The sequence below is a fragment of the Micropterus salmoides genome, unplaced genomic scaffold, assembly GCF_014851395.1.
Source record: "Micropterus salmoides isolate LMB-PRFRI ecotype aquatic unplaced genomic scaffold, ASM1485139v1 Ms_hic_scaffold_18, whole genome shotgun sequence".
Classification (NCBI taxonomy): domain Eukaryota; kingdom Metazoa; phylum Chordata; class Actinopteri; order Centrarchiformes; family Centrarchidae; genus Micropterus; species Micropterus salmoides.
This window is the reverse complement of record NW_024040928.1, coordinates 9,926-27,782: the sequence shown is the minus strand read 5'-3', so window position 1 is coordinate 27,782 and position 17,857 is coordinate 9,926. Positions and strand designations below refer to the sequence as shown.

Below are 17,857 nucleotides of genomic sequence, written 5' to 3'. Positions count from 1 at the left end.
ATCCAGTCAACTCTGCCACTGCATCTAATTTTACTCCATACATATGCTTTGATCTCTCCTTTGCTAACTGGTGCTGCCAACTCTACCCGATTTACTTTCAACCCATTTTTAGCTAAAGTGACCTGCCATCTCGTTCCCTTGGATGCCAATGTGTGCTGGGACCCATAAAAACTGAACATCAATTCCCAGACTACTTACTCTGTATAAAGATAACAATATTTCAAACATAATATCCTCCCTACATTTTGATGTTGTACTTTTGAGACTAGCCAGAGCTGTGCTTGAATCTAAACAAATCATTATTCACATGGTCTTGACTTCTGCAGGGAAACTGCAGCGTCACCACAGTGTTTTGCTTTCAGGTCTTATAAATAAAGTTAATAAAATTTCAATCATATTGATCTTTATGGTTATACTAACAAACTTCAGAATCACAATCAGAAATACTTTCTTTTCTTTTTCTGTGTTTTAACTGTGTTACAGTTGCACACATTGCACAAGGGCAAAGGAATATAATAAAGATAGTGGTATATAGAGAAGTATATAAATATCAGAGCAAAAATATAAAATAAAATAAGGAGTGTGGATATGTACAACATTTACATAGTCAAAGGAATTGTTATGGTGATAACAATGATGTTATGGTTCCCATAAGGAATAAATAGCAGCAGCAGAGTATTGCACAAAACAGAAAATTTTGTCCAGTTTAAAACTAAGTGTCCATGTGTCAGACACAGGGGAGGGAGGAGTTTGATGGCCACAGGCAGGAATGACTTCCTGTGGAGCTCTGTGGTGCATTTTGGGGGAATGAGTCTTACACTGAAAGTGCTCCTGTGTTTGAGCAGCACGTCATGGAGTGGGTGGGAGACATTGTCCAAGATGACATGTAGCTTGGACAGCATCCTCCTCTCTGACACCACCAACAGAGAGTCCAGCTGGACCCCCACAACGTCACTGGCCTTGCGGATCAGTTTGTTGAGTCTGTTAGCGTCCACTACCCTCAGCCTGCTGCCCCAGCATGCAACAGCAAATTCATAATGCACAGACTCATAAAACATCCTCAGCATTGTCCTGCAGATGTTGAAGGACCTCTGCCTCCTCAGAAATTAGAGACAGCTTTGGCTCTTCCTATAGAGGGCTTGAGTGTTCTTGTCCCAGTCCAGTTTATTGTCCATGTGCACTCCCAGGTATTTGTAATCCTCCACAATGACACTGACCCCTTGGATGGAAACAGGACTCACTGTTGTCTTGGCTCTCCCTAGATCCACAACCAGCTCCTTAGTCTTTGTCACATTTGTCACGGATGGTGTTGAAAACCCTGGAGAAGTCAAAAAAACATGACCCTCACAGTGCTCGCCGGCTTGTCCAGGTGGGCGTAAATGCGGTTGAGCAGGAAGATGATGGCGTCCTCAACTCCAGGTCGGGGCTGGTAGGTGAACTGGAGTGGGTCCAGGAGAGGTCTCACCATGGACAGCAGCTGATCCAGAACCAGTCTCTCCAGGGTCTTCATGATGTAGGAGGTCAGTGCCACAGGTCTGTAGTTCTTGGAGTCACTGGGACGTGGCGTCTTTGGCACAGGAACGAGGCAAGATGTCTTCCACAGCACAGGGACCCTTTGGAGACTCAGGCTCAGGTTGGACTCCATATAGCTGGGGGGCACAGGCTTTGAGCACCCTGGGGGGGACACCATCAGGGCCTGCAGCCTTATTAGAGTGGAGTCTCCTCAGCTGTCTTCTCACCTGGTCAGCAGTTAGGGACACAGAGGTTACAGGTGGGGAAGGGGGAGAGGAGGAGTCGTCAGGCTGGAGAGAGCTGTTAACCTGAGAGCCGGAGGAGGGGGAGTAGGGATCTCCCAGGAGAAGGGCGAGGGACAGTGAGGAGGAGGAGGGAGGAGTAGTGGGGTTAGAGGTGAGACAGCAGCTGAGTTAGTGGGGGGATGGGCGGGGGCCATAGCATCAAATCTGTTAAAGAACAGATTAAGTTGGTTGGCCCTGTCAAAGCTGCCTTCACCTCCTCTGCTGCCAGTCGGTCTGAAGCCAGTGATGTTCCTCATGCCGCTCCAGACCTCCCTCATGTTGTTCTGCTGGAGTTTACGCTCCAGCTTCCTCCTGTACTTCTCCTTAGCCTCCCTGATCCTTACCTTCAGGTCCCCCTGAATGGCCTTCACCTCTGCCGGTGCTGCTGTGAATTTGCTACGCGGTTCCGACGCCGCATGAAGGTGTTATATGTCACTTCCTGTGTCCCATATGTGGAGCTACATAGCACTTGCCGCTATGAATATAAATCGGTATTGGCGTGTAGATGTCTTCGGGGTGGGACAGTTATCAAGCACGTAAAGTTTGTTTCAGATGTGAGCATGTACACTGAACAATAATGTACCCAAACAATAAAATAAATTCCTTTTATATTTCCCTGCCTTGTTGTTTATGTGTACATACAGAGGAAGAATGTGAGAACAGCACACATTTCATCGTTACTGTGTGTTAGAGCATGGGAGAACAGTGGATACTTTTAATACAGCCCACACCCCTAATACTGTGTAACTATAACAAGTAGAGAACAGAAGAAAAAGTTGTTCTTTCTTTACAACTGTCTGCATAGCTTATTCATATTGTGTAATGAATGAAAATAAATAGGCCTACTAGGCTCCTCTCTACTTTGACATTTAAGATTAGCTTGTTTGATCCACCTTCATACACATGAGACATTACTGTACAACTTGAGAAAGGTTAGTTGTTTTCTGCTCCAGCCTGCCTAAAAGAAAAGCGTTTTTGGGATTAAATGGACTTTATTAGCTGCTGCAGTGCAGGATGAACTCAGAACAGACCCATTTCTCACCTTATTATTCTAAATCATGCAACGAAGAAGAAGAAATGCATAATAAATCCTGTCCACAAATACTGTACAGCATGTAGTCTGATGAACAAGACTTGTGTTATAGCTGACTTGGGCAGTGAAATGTTTATTTTTTTTAATTCATGTGGTCATAGTTGTCCACAACTCAAATCAGAATATAAGAAGAAATGTTTTATACCACCTCAAGAAGGCTTCCTATCAGAAAGGTAGGAAGGTATTTCAAATGTACAACTGCAGTACTTAAATCTAAGTAAAGTAATTTCCCTGACATTTTTGTGTTACTTTACTTTTAATAGACGCATGTAACAGGTTTTATACTTCCTGTGAGTATAATCCAATCAATCTTATTTTCATACTGTATATCCGATGTGTAATTTGATAAATTGTGTTGTATGTCGTGCTCGCATCTCAGAGAAGACTCTGACTGCAACATGCGTCTTTGTAAAGAGAGAAACGGACAGAAAAAGTCTCTAACTCTGCCTAAAAGCTCGCTCTGCTCCGTTAAAACTGAATTTACCATACAGAATTGAATACGAGTGCACTCCAGATTTAGCTGCAGCTAGATGACCGTGTGCTTCTCCCTATACCGCAGTTCTGTGTCCATGCATGCAGCAAACTGAAAGCACTGTCTGTCGGAGCGTCTACGTGAAAAGAGAAGGAAGACATTGCTTGTAGTATTGTCTTCAGAGTTATTAAACACCTCAGCGCACTGAAGGAAGCCATCTGACTGTGTGAGGGGCAAGATCGTTGATGTCTGCAGGCAGAGTAGGCCTAGAGCTCTCCTGTCTGACTGGTCCACCAATAGCAGAGAAGATGACCCCTTGAGTTATCAAGCACGTAAAGTTTGGTTCAGATGTGAATGTGTACACTCAAGTTACAACAACTTCCTGCGTCATGGCGAAGACTTGATCTTTGACGCCCCGCCACGGACACACCCATTGACGAAAACTCGCAAATAGCACAACTTTTCATCGTCAATGCCTTTAGAAGGCACAGCAGAAATTTGACGTCGATCCGACTAAATCCCTAGGAGGAGTTCGTTAAAGTACGAAGTGTGTAAATCATCCAAAAATGGCCGTAAAATTAAAAATGGCCGACTTCCTGTTGACTTTAGGCTATGGGTTCTTGAGGCTTTTTTGTGCGTCTTGACATGATACACGTACCACAGAAAATTCGTGCACGTAGGTGAAACGTGAACGAGGGGCTAATTTTTTCCAATTTTCTAGGTGGCGCTAGCGAGTCATTTTGCAACGCCCATGCGCGAAACTTGTAGAATACGAAATTCAAGCAAATTCAATAGGGACCTCGCACGGTCGTGCTCGGGCCCTAATAAATAAATGTAGGTAGTAATTAAATTATACAAGTAGACATAAATGTATATATTTTAATTAGTGCCTTTACTTATTCACCTTTGTTATAATTACCTTATTTGTTCATTCAACTTTATTATTATTAATTTTTTAAATGTATTTATTTATGTGTGTTTTAATATTTTTGTCTGTTTTATTCTTCCTTTGTATTTATTTACCTTATTTATTTTCACCCATGGTATTTATTTCTGCCTGTCTTTTTTAAATTTTTGTATGCATTTCTGCCTCATTATGCAAATGAGGAGGGGCTGTGTCTCAAGGGGTCATCTTCTCTGCTATTGGTGGACCAGTCAGACAGGAGAGCTCCTACTCTGCCTGCAGACATCAACGATCTTGCCCCTCACACAGTCAGATGGCTTCCTTCAGTGCGCTGAGGTGTTTAACAACTCTGAAGACAATACTACCAGCAATGTCTTCCTTCTCTTTTCACGTAGACGCTCCGACAGACAGTGCTTTCAGTTTGCTGCATGCATGGACACAGAACTGCGGTATAGGGAGAAGCACACGGTCAGCTGGCTGCAGCTAAATCTGGAGTGCACTCGTATTCAATTCTGTATGGTAAATTCAGTTGCTTCCAGAAGCAGGTGTGTACGGCGGTACCGCGTCATCGGAAACCCGCCCACCGCGCAGCCGCGACAGCTGAAAAGGAAGTGCGCAGCGCCGTTCCACGGCAGAGGGGGCTCTCCACGGGGCGGGGAAGACCTAGTGCTGTAGTATGTTAGCACATACAACCACCACCACCACCTCTAATTCTCTTTCTCTAATTACCAACAAACATGTCAACGGCTATTATTTCTTCTTTCTTCGAATACAGAGATGTCTCTAACAAGGTAAATGGCGCCGATCCGGGAGAAGCAGCCGACCCAGTTTATCTTTTCAAAAAAAAGCATGCTAACGTTAGCCTAGCCTATCCACTTTTCTTACTATAAGTTCTGATCGAAAGTTTTTGACGGTAGTAACTTGCACCCCCCACGTTATTGTTGAGTAGTTATAGTACGTGTCTGATGGACTCGTCGACATGAAACTCGACTGTAAACCACTTAGTCATTTAAAATAAGGGGCACAGTTAACGTCAGCGGTTTAGCGTGAGACTCCATAGCCAGTGTTTACCCTGTAAGTTAATGATGTTAGTTGACATGCATGCGGACGCCCTGCAGCTCCACTAGCAGCAGCAGCTGGGTCAGTGTTTGAATGTTGCCCCTGAACAGTGTGGAGTTTTTTAGCGCCAGCTGCATGTCTGGACTTTGTGTCACGGAAACTAGTTCAACATTGTTGTTATCCCAGGTAGGAAACTTTACCATACTAGCCGTCCCTTTTAATGTTAATTAGCTACACGTCCTCGTGAGTCTGATAAACTAAAGAGCTGTTGAAGCTCTAACTCAGTGGTTCTCAACCTTTATTGGGCCAGCGCCCCCCTATCCATTTTATAGGTCCCTTACCCGCCTCCCATCAAAAAAGATGTTTGTGATTTGACCTGAATATTTATATTTTTTTTTGTTGTGCAAAACATGGAAAATGTAACACAAAAGCCATGGGGAAAGTAACTATATTTAACTAAAGTGAATTTTCCTCCCAGAAACTGTGTGTGAAGCCAGATACTGTTTTCTTGGATGGGGAACTTAACAAGTGGTATGGGATCCTCCCCCAGAAGATTTTGAGCATTAAACACTTTCCTGCATTCTGGTGAATATTTCTCCTCCAATTTCTGCCTTTTCTGTACAAATTTATGGGGGAAATGTCAGGTGACAATTCAAAATATATAATTATAATAGAATATAATGTAGTGAGGCTTTCTCCTGTAGATCAACTTATTTAATATCATCCCTGCTGAGTCAACACACATGATTAAGTCTTACCACCTATTTTGTGGGGAAGTAACCTGTTTAAATGTTTGTGGCCCCTTTTCGTCTCAGTAATAATTAATCTGTTTTAATTCAGTTATTGAAGCTCATCTGTTAATAACTTGTATCATAACTCAGTGATTCCCACAGAATGACTGTGTAACTGGCGCAGATACAGCATGCTAGCCTCGAAAACCCAGCTGTATTCTAACATTAACTTAGCTCTCCTTATTAGCTATGCTCCTTACATGCTTGCTAATAACTTTTAATAGCTGGGTCTCTGACATTGACAGAGTTGTGTTGGACAGATTTGTGCATCTGTGCTAAGGAGGGAGAGAGCGAGAGATCGAGGAACGGATGAGAGAGACCAGAGAGAGGATGTGCTGCACGAAAACACACTGCCTGCAGCTCAAATACGATTTTAAATAGGCTTAGTGAAAAAATCGAAAATCAATATGTGGCGGTCAGCATTGATATTGTGACAGGCCACCACAAATAAATGAAGGTACGGGAAACACCGTAACTTATCTGCTCATGTTCAAAACTTTCTGCACATTCAGAATCTCTCCAACATATCGGAGTTCTCTGACATGTAAAGGAAGTAATGGGAGACTAACGTCATTAGCCTATATAAAGAGAATTCATATTTTACGACATACCCTATACTGCATTATGTTACTGATTTTGCTGGAATTCTTAACAGACAAAACTGAATGAGACGACGAGGTGCTCATGCCGGGGGAAATGAAACTAACCGACAACACCTAGCTGTGATCAGACAGAAAGCTCACGAATAATTCCACACACGTTGACTTCAGCACCTCTGATAAAGTGCCGATTACGATCCCAACAGAGCAAGACGGGGCTTCAGTTTTTAACGTTACATTTTTATAGCTTACTGAAACTATAGTATATGTCTGCTTTGGCGCAAAATGTCTGCGACTCATGGTGCTTTCAGTCTCGCAGCGCGAGGTGGGTCCACATCACTCGCTGGTGTCGCAGCAAAGTTGCTTTCAGGGTGAGCCCGACAGCGGAATATCCCTCTTGTAAATGTGTAACCACTGCGACAACAAGATGTTCGCGGTGTGTTCCTGAAAGAAAGAAACACTTTACCACCAAGAAAGAGAAAGCAGCTCAGCGCCCCCCCTTCCAAAATATTGCCTCCAGCAAATTGTCTTGCACAGTGACCTACTGTAAAATGTCCAATCTGTGTATATGTTTGATTAACTATTAGACAATGCAAAACTCAACCATTTAATGTAAGTTTTATGTTACCTTAACGTTACCTGCAGTAGTTGACGTCTGGTTGCATCAGATTTCATTATTGGCAGCCGTGGTTGCAAGATGTGGGCTTAATGGATTATAAAGTGATCTATAATTACAGACCATAAAAGCTTTCCAAACTTACTCTTTTCAATGTAATTTGTTTTCCTTAATGGGTTATCCATGTTAACCTCTCAGCCTAACTTTCACTTACCAGCCAAGATTCCATAGGCTAAGTCCTGCCTGGCATTGATTCCTTGCTACCTTTCATTCTAATGTAAATGCTCCGTATTTGTATAGTGCCTTTCTAGTCTTTTCGACTGTATGTAACGTTATTGCCGTTATTGTGTCAGTCTAAGATGCAAAGAACATTGTCGTCCGTTGTAAACTTTGTGTGAACCGGAAAAAAACGCGAACAATTCTACATTTATACTTTATACTATACACATCAGCTAATGTGAAAATCGGAAAGAAACTCTGGCCAGAGTTATAGGCTATCTAATGTTTACTTTGACGTTGTTGTTTGATCAATCATATAGCGCAGTGGTTCCCAACCTTTTTTCCTTGGCGCCCCCGCTACTTTTATCTAAGAAAAGCTCAGCCCCCCCCCCCCCAACAGCTGACAATTACTAACCAATAGGAACAAATAGAGTCAAATGACACCTCCATGGCTCTGTGTAACTCAATGCCAGCTCTTGGTTGGCCTTCACAAACAGTCTCCTGGTTTTTTTGTTTCTTGGTATTGTTTAATACCAAGAAAAGGGGTTTATAAGGTGTAATATTTACAAAATAGCCTACCTATAGGCCTACAGCTTGCACTAAGTGTTTTCAACATATTTTACTTGGGTGGGCTGGACAGGTATAGTTGCACCTGCCAAAGTATATTTGGCAACCCACATTTTGTAGAGAAACGGTGAGGGAGAGGTCATCTGGTATTATGTCAACGGACATGCAGGAAATGTTACATTACGGAGCGATAGTGAACGCATCACTGCAGATGTCACTCACCTAACGTTAAGTTTCAATCCACATGCGGGGCACATTAAAACTGAATCACGGGTGAGTTTATTAAACACATCAACTTTATGAAACTTACTGCTGATGGAGAAAATCAGCATACACATAACAGGTAGAGAGAGACAGAAAGAGGCAGAACAAGCTGGCGTGTTGCCGTGAGAGACCAGAGATGCAGGCTAGGTGTGTGTGAGTGTGGGGAGAAGAGCAGAGGCGTAGATTCAAGTAAATAACTAATATAAGGTGAAAAATTACCTACAATAACCTACTGTTAATACAAATAGCCTACAATATGCACCGCTACCAAGACCAACCTATACCAGCCGCCAGGAGGACAGCAGTCCAGTGAGCGGGTGTGTTGCAGTTCTGTCTGTTGGATCCGCGCCATCAGATCGTGGACTTTTGTGTTGCGATTTTGGTCTCTGTTTCAAAACCATTACAGCCCTACTACTACTAAGTAGTCTGCCTACTATTTTCAGTGCGGAAAACTTTTGTATAAATTATCTAGTTATCTATCATGATTGTTTAAAAATGTGCAAACCAAAGTTTTTTTGACAGCCTCAAAACAGATAAAGCTTTGGGCACCCCCTGTCAACTCTGGCGCCCGTGAGGTAACCATGGCAATGGCTTCTGTGTAACTGGCACGATCCAGTGAGACTGTTGCCGTCCTTCTCGTCTCACGCACAGGCCCGTCTGCTGCCAGAGTCGAAATGTCAAACTTTTTCCTACAGTTTATCAATAGACAGAGACTGATCAGCTGTTTGATCAGAGTTTCCTGGAGAATATAACTGTTTCTTTAACAGTTAGGCTGCCAGGTCTTAAACAGGCGACAACCTCTGCTGCTGTCTCTTACTCAGTAAAAATAAAAACTTCTACTGAACTAATTTGAAAGTTAGTAGTTATATTATTTAGTTAGTTACATGTTGCACATTTTGCTGTTGACGTTTGGTAAAAAATTAATACAAAAGATTGTGAAGGTTGTGAAGGCGCAGTGGATTAGACACTTGTCTTTGATTGCAACACATCCACAAAATAAGTTATTGTCATGGGTCCTGCTTAACCATCATGTTATAAATAGAGCCGCCGCCAGTTTCAGGGTGGTTCCGTCTTTTTTACCTTTTGCCAATCACATGCCTGAATAACCCAAACTCCAACTTTCAACTTTGTTGAAAATAACAAGATTAAACTTAATTTTCATGTTTAATCTTTAGCTAATGCTTTTATCCAAAGCGACTTAGAATTGCTAATTATGTCAGAGGTCGCATGCCTCTGGAGCAACTAGGTGTCTTGCTCAGGGACACGTTGGTAGATGTGTCACAGTGGGGGATTGAACCTGGGTCTCTCACACCAAAGGCAGGTATCTAATCCACTGCCCCATTACTACCCCGTGATTAAATGAGTTAGAGATCTATCCCAGAGATATGAGTGATAAATTATCGTAAACTTTGTCTTTACCTTCTGCCATTTATATTGTATTTAGTGCTGGGCAACAATTGAAATTTTTACTTGCATGATTTTCTATGATTAATTGCATAGTTATGTGCAAAAGTTGATAATGAATTCTAAAGTAGTATATTGAGCACTGATCGTTTTACTAGTGCTGCTGGTTTTGCTGCATTTATTTACAGCAGTGGTTCCCAAACTTTTTAGGGGATTGATGGATGGATGGACCTGTCCATGTATTGAGCCATGTGCCTACTCATCTGAGCCGCTACGATGCCTGACAGGAGCTTCCATGTTGTGCAGAGGCAGGTTATTGGCCAGTAGTTGGATGGGATTGTTCCCTTCTGGGGGAGAAGGGGATCCTTCATGATCCTCCATGGGGGGTAGTGCTCTTGTGGGTGGTCATTTTATAGTCACTTAACCCCCCTGCTTTGTTATGATCTGCAATCGTAAGTCGCCCTTATGTTGAGTCATTCTGAATTTCTAATATTCTCCAAATGTGTTTTAATAGCCATTTATCAAACAACTGTTGAGCAAGCAAAACATGAACTTAAATACAATGTCTTGTCCAGCAGTCACCTCTCATCCACAGCCTCTGTATTTTACACATGAAGCTGACGCTGGATTAATAAACCAGCTGCTGCGTTGGTTTAACTCATAGACAGTATGGTTTAACTGCGCCTGAACGCTCCGTTACGAAGCTCGCGCTACTAACTTACTGTTATTTCTCACAATATTAAAGCCGTTTATGCTTGAATGTGCTGTTATTCACCGGTACTGTCACTTTAACACTTTACTCTTTGGCGTACGGGCACCGGTCCTCTCTTCTGCCCTCTCTAAATCAGGTTTTCTGGGTACTACGTGCTGCTCACCTGTTCCCGTTCTTGCCTGCCTGCTAACCTCCGCAGGGAGATTGAGAGCCTTTCATGCAGCCGTGTGTATAGTGGCTCGTTAAATCCCAGCCTGGAGGAGGCGGAACATTTAAAAAAAGGTTGAGGCACTACAGCAAACTTTAGAATGTTTAGCTCATCATTCTTCGTGCACAGTTTTTATATTTGACAAGTTAATTTGCATAAACAAATGAGAGACTGACCACCATGTAAAGCATTTTCTTGCACAATAATTTAGTGACTGAAAACAACCCACAGAAACTGCTGTTTTGCCCAACTCGAATTAATATTATAGGCTGATGGTAAGCTATAGTAGCCTGTACTATTATCTGAAATTATAATGAATACACAAACATTAGCACTAATGTTTTAACCACAGTGGTGTAGGCTAATATCAGAAAATGGTTTTATTTGTGACACAGCTAAATCTCTACTAATAAACTATCTGTAGGCAGATTATCCAAGTGTAACATGTAAATATAGTAACATTATACTTTCTATTTAATATATTGTGTATATATAATTTCTTTTATCATAATATACTAAATGAACCTCATGCTGTATTGAAGAAGACTTGAAACTAGCGACTGAGACTCCAAACTCATTTAAAAGTGTTTACTGAGGTAATAAATCAGCTGAGAAGTAGCAAAATTTTACCATTATTTCTAATGGAACTCGCCCCCTGCCTGCCTTTAGAGAGAATGCAGCTTTAATATCTGTCTGCATGATTTCACTTTCAACCCAGAGGGTGCTGCATGATTGAGATTAGAGAAATAACATTTGACAACCTCTCATCACATAACTACAACTCTGGATTGGACATCGGTGCGCGCCAGGAGCTGCAAAACAACAGCAGGATGGGTTTTTATGTTTTTTTGTTTTTTTGGGAACTAATGAGCTTGGCTCCCCTACATGTATACGTATGCCTACAAAACCATCCCATCTCCTTAGTTTCCCCCAGAAGCAAGGGTGTACGGGTAATTTTAATATTGGTGGATAATATTATGGAATGGCTCCACAGAAACCCATTTTATTTCTAAAACTTTATGTGGAGATGATCTTCTCTCTACTCAAAGTCTGACCTGAGACTTGACTTAAGTGATTTTCCTGCTAGTCATGTAGGGGTCTGCAGTTGGTGGTGAGCATTTAGCTTAATGAACAATGTGATAGGAATTATCACTCCCAAGCTATGTCTCTTTGTTTGTCAGACCACTATTTATTCCTGCGAATAACATGTTGCCTGGCTTCAGTCTCGTCCATCGCCCTGGTGCATAACAATAAATAGTAAGAGAAAATGAAACTAAAACCATATAAAGCAGGTACTGCAAGTCAAGATGTATAATAGAAACAGAACAGGTATAAAGGAAAATATAAAAGAATATTATAAAATATATACAACATATATACAATAACTGTTTAAACTGTACAGTCCAAAATATTGACCAAGGGATGTGCAGAAGTTCAGTTTGAAGTGTAGGGAATATGTGCATATGTTATCCCACACTTACACAAGACAAACGTCCATGAAAGTTGCATCCACCTAATGCGTATCAGCTATAATTCAGTGCATGGGTAAACTGACTGGGGTTATTTTGTTCTCCCAGTCTTGGATGCTAAACTGCAGTGCCTCTCTCTAGCAGAGTTTAAAGACAAACTGCTGGAGAACGTCAGCAGTGCACATCCAAAGCAGGGAGTCATCACCTGGACCAACCTGCTGAGACAGGTTTTGTTCTGCTGGCTGGTTGAACTCAATGCTGCCTCCCATGACTATGATACTGTACATTTTGGTGTATTCTAGCCAAACAAAACATACTATGTATCATGGCAAACCTCTGACAAGGATGTGTGTTTATAAAACATGTCAGAGTACAAAACAAAAATCCTCACACTGACTATTTTAAGCCTGGGAGTCAAGCATATTATTATCTTTCTGAGCCAAATGACTCCAATCTCATCCAATGTTCCACAGGTGTCCTGTGTAAGTGTGGGAGGAGAGCAGTTATGGGAACACGCCATAACAATGATCTCCCAACGTTACGTTTTACTGGCCCCGGGCCATCGGGTAACCATAATTCCATCCATCCATCTTCATCCGCTTATCTGGGATCGGGTTGCGGGGGGAGCAGCTCCAGCAGGGAACCCCAAACTTCTCTTCCAAGCCACATTAACCAGCTCTTACTGGGGGATCCCGAGGCATTCCCAGGCCAGTGTGGAGATATAATCTCTCCACATAGTCCTGGGTCTTCCCTGAGGCCTCCTCCCAGCCCATTATTGTCGAGCCCTTATGGATGGATGGATAGTTAGGTAGTTAGATAGGATTGTTCAGCCTGAGAGATTGAGAGGAGAGGGAAAGAGGCGTGTGAGTAGCCATTTCCTGTGACCTAACTATTTATAATACATTTTTTAATTTTAAATTAAATTTACAAAGGAAAGTTTTAAGTACAGGTTTTTTAATTTCATGAAAAATTCCACCAAAACATAATAATTGTAGTTGTTACACTACTACACCACCATTACATTTTTCCTGTCACGCACCCCCAGGGGTGTGGGCACCACATTTTGGGAATCGCTGACCTACAGTAATGGCCGTAGTTATGGTCAACTTGATCTGATCCTCGCTCATTTCGCTCCACCTGTGTGTTTGCGGAGCTCTGCTGAGAGAGGAGGAGAGGGGCTGCAGAGTGATGGCTCACTCGTCCTATTGGCTTCTTCCGCACAATAATCAGTGTTGATTGCTATTACTCGTGACTTGTAACCAGTCAGCTAGCACTGTGGGCAGGACATTTCTCCAGCCCACAGAGTGGTGAGGACAGAGCCAAACGAGTATTTTCTATTCATATTTATTCATTTATATCCGTTTTTAAAATGACGATGCAGATTATTGGAAAAATGCTAAATACCGAACGCAATAATCGCAAGGCCAATTATTGGTCGACCCCTAATTTCTGCTTACCAAATCTGGTTCTTGTGAAATTATGGTTCTGATTTAAGGAACCAAAGTGTTATCAGCTGATTATATTAAGTAATTTGTTATAAATGACTTGGTGTCAAAGATACTTGTCATGCCCCATTGAAGACCACGGTTTTAATTTTGATTTTAGTGTGTGTGTGGTAAAAATGACATGTCATATTTGTTTTTATTAATTTGGAACAATTTCCAGCCCAACACTAGGTTTCACTTCCAAATTATGCTTGGGATGACTTCGACTCCGACATATTGCTAATTGCCCATGAGTCATTTGGGGTGTAAAATGGTTGCACTGCCCAGAAAGTCTTGATGAACACAGCGCACACCAGCTATTCACATCACCAGGATGAGATGGTGTGCTTGGTGAACAGAGTTTTCTAATACACATTTTTCTGATTACAGAGCAATAAAATGTTGAACTACAGCAACAACAGCAGTCTTAGTGGACCTCAGATGACGTCTGTGCCATGCTTCAGTGCCAGCTACTCTTCCTGTGTCCCCGCTGGGTCATTGCTTGACAGGAAGGTGGTGGGGGCCCCCTCTGCTGGAGGCCTGTTCCAACGGCGTCATTCAGTCAGCCTCCCCAGTGCAAAGTTTAGCCAGAACCAGTTTGATAACAGCCTTAAAACGGACCCGTTAATAGCACTGGGCAGCAACAAGGAGAACCATTTCCGTGAACGCTCCTTCTCAGAGCTGGGGGACCGTCTGCGGCCCGGCAGTCAGGCATGTGTGGGTGGAAGCGGCCAGGACAACTCAAGCCGCTATAAGACAGAACTGTGCCGGCCTTTTGAGGAGAACGGCACCTGTAACTACGGCGATAAGTGCCAGTTTGCCCACGGCATGCACGAGCTGCGCAACATGAGCCGCCACCCGAAGTACAAGACTGAGCTGTGCCGCACCTTCCACACCATTGGCTTCTGCCCTTATGGCCCCCGCTGCCACTTTATCCACAATGCGGAAGAGCGCCGTGGGCCCCCTCCCCTCGCTGCCTTCAACAAGAGGGAGCGCACCCGGCTGCAGCACAGCTTCAGCTTCGCTGGCTTCCCCAGCCCCGGCGGCCTGCAAGACTGCCCTACCTCCGTCACACCTCCACCCATGTTCTCCACCAAAGGCCTGATGAAGTGGCAAAGCAACCCCTTTACCTACTCCAGCCAGGAACTTGCCTGCCTCTTCGGTGCCAGCTTGGGGCCCCCACCTGAGCCTCAGAGTCCAGCCCAACCTTCCCCTATGTCCCCCTGTTTTTTCCAGCCCACTTTAGAGAGTCCCCCAAATCTCCCAGACTCCCTGTCTGATCAGGAGGGCTACCAGAGCAGCCTGGGCAGCCACAGCGACTCAGAGTCCCCCCTCCTGGATGCCTCCCGCCGCCTCCCCATCTTCAGCAGGCTCTCAGTCTCTGATGATTAAGGTGTCTGCGTCCCTGGGCTGAGATGGGAGGAGGGGGGGGGTTCCACGAGAGGAAGAGGGAGACTTCACCTCCACCGCCTTCTCCTATCAATCCTGTTCACAGGATTGTTGTAGCCAGTGAGTCACCTCAGAACACCAGACGCCTTGTCTTTTAGGGACCCCCACCCACACAAAATCCAGATCAAGTCTTTTCAGTATGATGAACAGTTGGTAAACCAGAATATTATTCATATGCAGGCCCCACAGTGGTGGCCTGCATGTGAAAGAATGTGAAATGTAGCTCTGATCACATGATAGAGTAGTTGAATATGACTGATTCTGTCAGATTTAGAAAAGTGCCTTGAGATGACTCTTGTGAAGCCAACAGTAAGCCAAGACTTTTTCCAGCTTCCTGTTTCTTACAGGCTGCTTTCCATCAGTCATGCTGCAGTGCTGCAGATGTGTGTCTTGTTTTGATGGAGGCCAGTTATCATTCTATTTGCTGCTGAGAGACTTTATTTTTGGGGTTTGAATGCACACAGGAATTAAAATGACCTCTGAAGTTGAGTTACAGGGTCACTTCACCCAGACTACTTTCTTTCACATACCTATTGTGGTGTTTATGTTTTAGCCATGCAGATAATTTGGGTCTCTGAGATTTCTGCCTCTATCCAATACAGCGGCGTTAGGTCTGCCTATAGCATTAGAGTTAGGTGTAATAAAGTTTGGTCCAGGTCAGGCTTCTGAATAGTCCATAGAGCCTCAGGAGTGTTCACACTGAGCTCTATGGGGTGATGAGGAGCTGGGACTGTGCCAGCAGTCTGCAGCTTCCTGGTGCTTGTTGGTCATCTTAAAGTCTCCTGTTGATTCTACCATGTTCAATGTTAAGATTATGATGTTAATAATTATTATTGTCTAGTTAATTTCCCAAAGCCTTCAGAGTAAGGGCTTTGGCTGTCACTGATTATTTATCAATGTATTTATTGCTGATCTTAAGCTTTTTTATTTTGTTTTTCTGGTTAATTAAACAATAGAATATATATTTTCTTCTTGTTAAATTATGATCCACCATATTAGATTGTGCGGAGCTGTTTAATAATTTTTTTTCCACAGTTTTAATATATTATACTGGAGTGAAATTTTTTTTGTAACCCTTGGTCTATTTTGAAAGTGAGTCTTAATTCAAATAACTTAAAACAAAATGTTTAGTATTTTATACATGGCATGCTCCTCCCACATGTTGGACTGTGAGTCCTGAAGGCACAAAATCATTGCCCCACTACAGCTGCCATAAACAACAAGTTCAGATGCTGAAAAAAGCTAATACAGTTCATGAACAGAGGCTGTGTCCGAAAAGTCAAACAAATCACTTTTCCTAACCACTTCTCCTTGACCTCGATGGAAAACATTGAGAGGTCAAGGAAAGATGTGGAGAATCCATAAGGACTTAGGAGAAGAGGATGGCGGTTCTAAGAGAATGTGACTGCTCTTTTCTAGGCGAAGTAATTATGTGACAGCGAATGTTACTGATGTGACCTGCCGTGATGAAACTACAATGTTCTGAATATGGACTACAAAAAGTGCATCTTTGACACTGCGCCCCCGTTTTGTTTTAATGCAGGCCATCTAAAGGTGGAAACCACAGTGGAAAATATTACTTCATAACCAAGATAGCAAAAAGGCAGATGAGGTACCAGTTACTAAATAATGGACAGCGTTGTCACATTGAGAATGCTTGCTCACACTCACCCTCCTGCCCAACCATAGGCCTGTTTATCAACAAGAATCCAGAGAGCGAAAGCATTGAGGCTCCTTTCCTTAGCTTTTAGAGTATTTGAACAGCTCTCATCATGGCTGCCACTGAAACACTTCTGGGTCACTTTACTCAGGAACCTTCCTAAGCGAAAAAGACTTTTTGGACGCAGCCAGAGTGAGTACAATCGGTGTCCTCATCAGTGTCTTTCACTGGGAGGAGTCCTCATGAGCATCAAGGTCACTGCATCAGTTTTACTCAAGTTTTACTTACAAATGCATTATAAAAACGATAGAAATGATGCCTCATATCTGTTCCAGAGTCACACACAGATGTACTAGCACTTTGAGTTATGATGATGATGAGAAGACCCCCCCCCCCCCCACCCCCAATAAGTGCCTATAAATACATTCCATGTTTCTCAAATGTTGTGCCTTCATATTTCTGTATGACTGAGCAGATGGAGATCAAGATTGTGAATGAATGCGTTCTCAGCAGATGTGCTTTTACTGCAGTAATGACTTATTTTGTAATGGCACATTGCAGTTAAAACCAATAAATGTATTTGTATTGAATGTGTGAGCGTACTACTGATTGTCCAACCTTTTTGGCTGGTGACCCGACTGGTCTGCTGTATGTCTCAGATTTCGACCTTAAAGCTTGTGCAGACTACACAACTTGTCATCTTGTGACGGGAGTCTTGAAATCTTTGTGGTGTTCACACTACACATCAGAAGAAGAATCTGGGTGAAAAGAATGAATTAGCACACGCAGGTAGCAGGGATCATCTGAGCTACAAAGAGAGCTGGAGGTGAGTAAAAAGTATTTTGCAGTGAAAAACTAGCTGCCTGCTCTGCCTGCTGTCATTGGCTGTATGTGGATGTTGAGTCAGCGGACTCTTACAGATATTTGGCATGCTGATATCTGGATGGCGTCTGTGATGTGTCAGAAATGTGTTGTTGAGTAGTTCACACATAACGACTGGCGACTATTCTCAGACTTTTTCGGTTGCCTGTAACAGCCTGTGGACAGGGGAAATCCAGAGGATGTGATATCTATACGCACTCCTGAGCGCC

At 43.0% G+C, this 17,857-nt stretch overlaps 1 protein-coding gene across 2 annotated transcripts; it reads left to right on the top strand.

Annotated features, from left to right (window-relative positions):
- Nucleotides 1-4,885: 4,885 nt before the first annotated feature.
- zfp36l1b (zinc finger protein 36, C3H type-like 1b) lies at nucleotides 4,886-17,356 on the top strand. 2 transcript variants are annotated; one of them, XM_038726952.1, is made up of 3 exons: nucleotides 4,921-5,056; nucleotides 5,803-5,909; nucleotides 14,048-17,356. In XM_038726952.1, exon 3 carries the CDS (start codon nucleotides 14,057-14,059, stop codon nucleotides 15,047-15,049), a length of 993 nt encoding a protein of 330 aa, XP_038582880.1. In that variant the 5' UTR covers nucleotides 4,921-5,056; nucleotides 5,803-5,909; nucleotides 14,048-14,056; the 3' UTR covers nucleotides 15,050-17,356. The 2 variants fall into 2 exon arrangements, with proteins under 2 accessions (XP_038582877.1, XP_038582880.1); XM_038726949.1 differs by lacking the exon at nucleotides 5,803-5,909 and having other exon boundaries at nucleotides 4,886-5,056.
- Nucleotides 17,357-17,857: the final 501 nt, after the last annotated feature.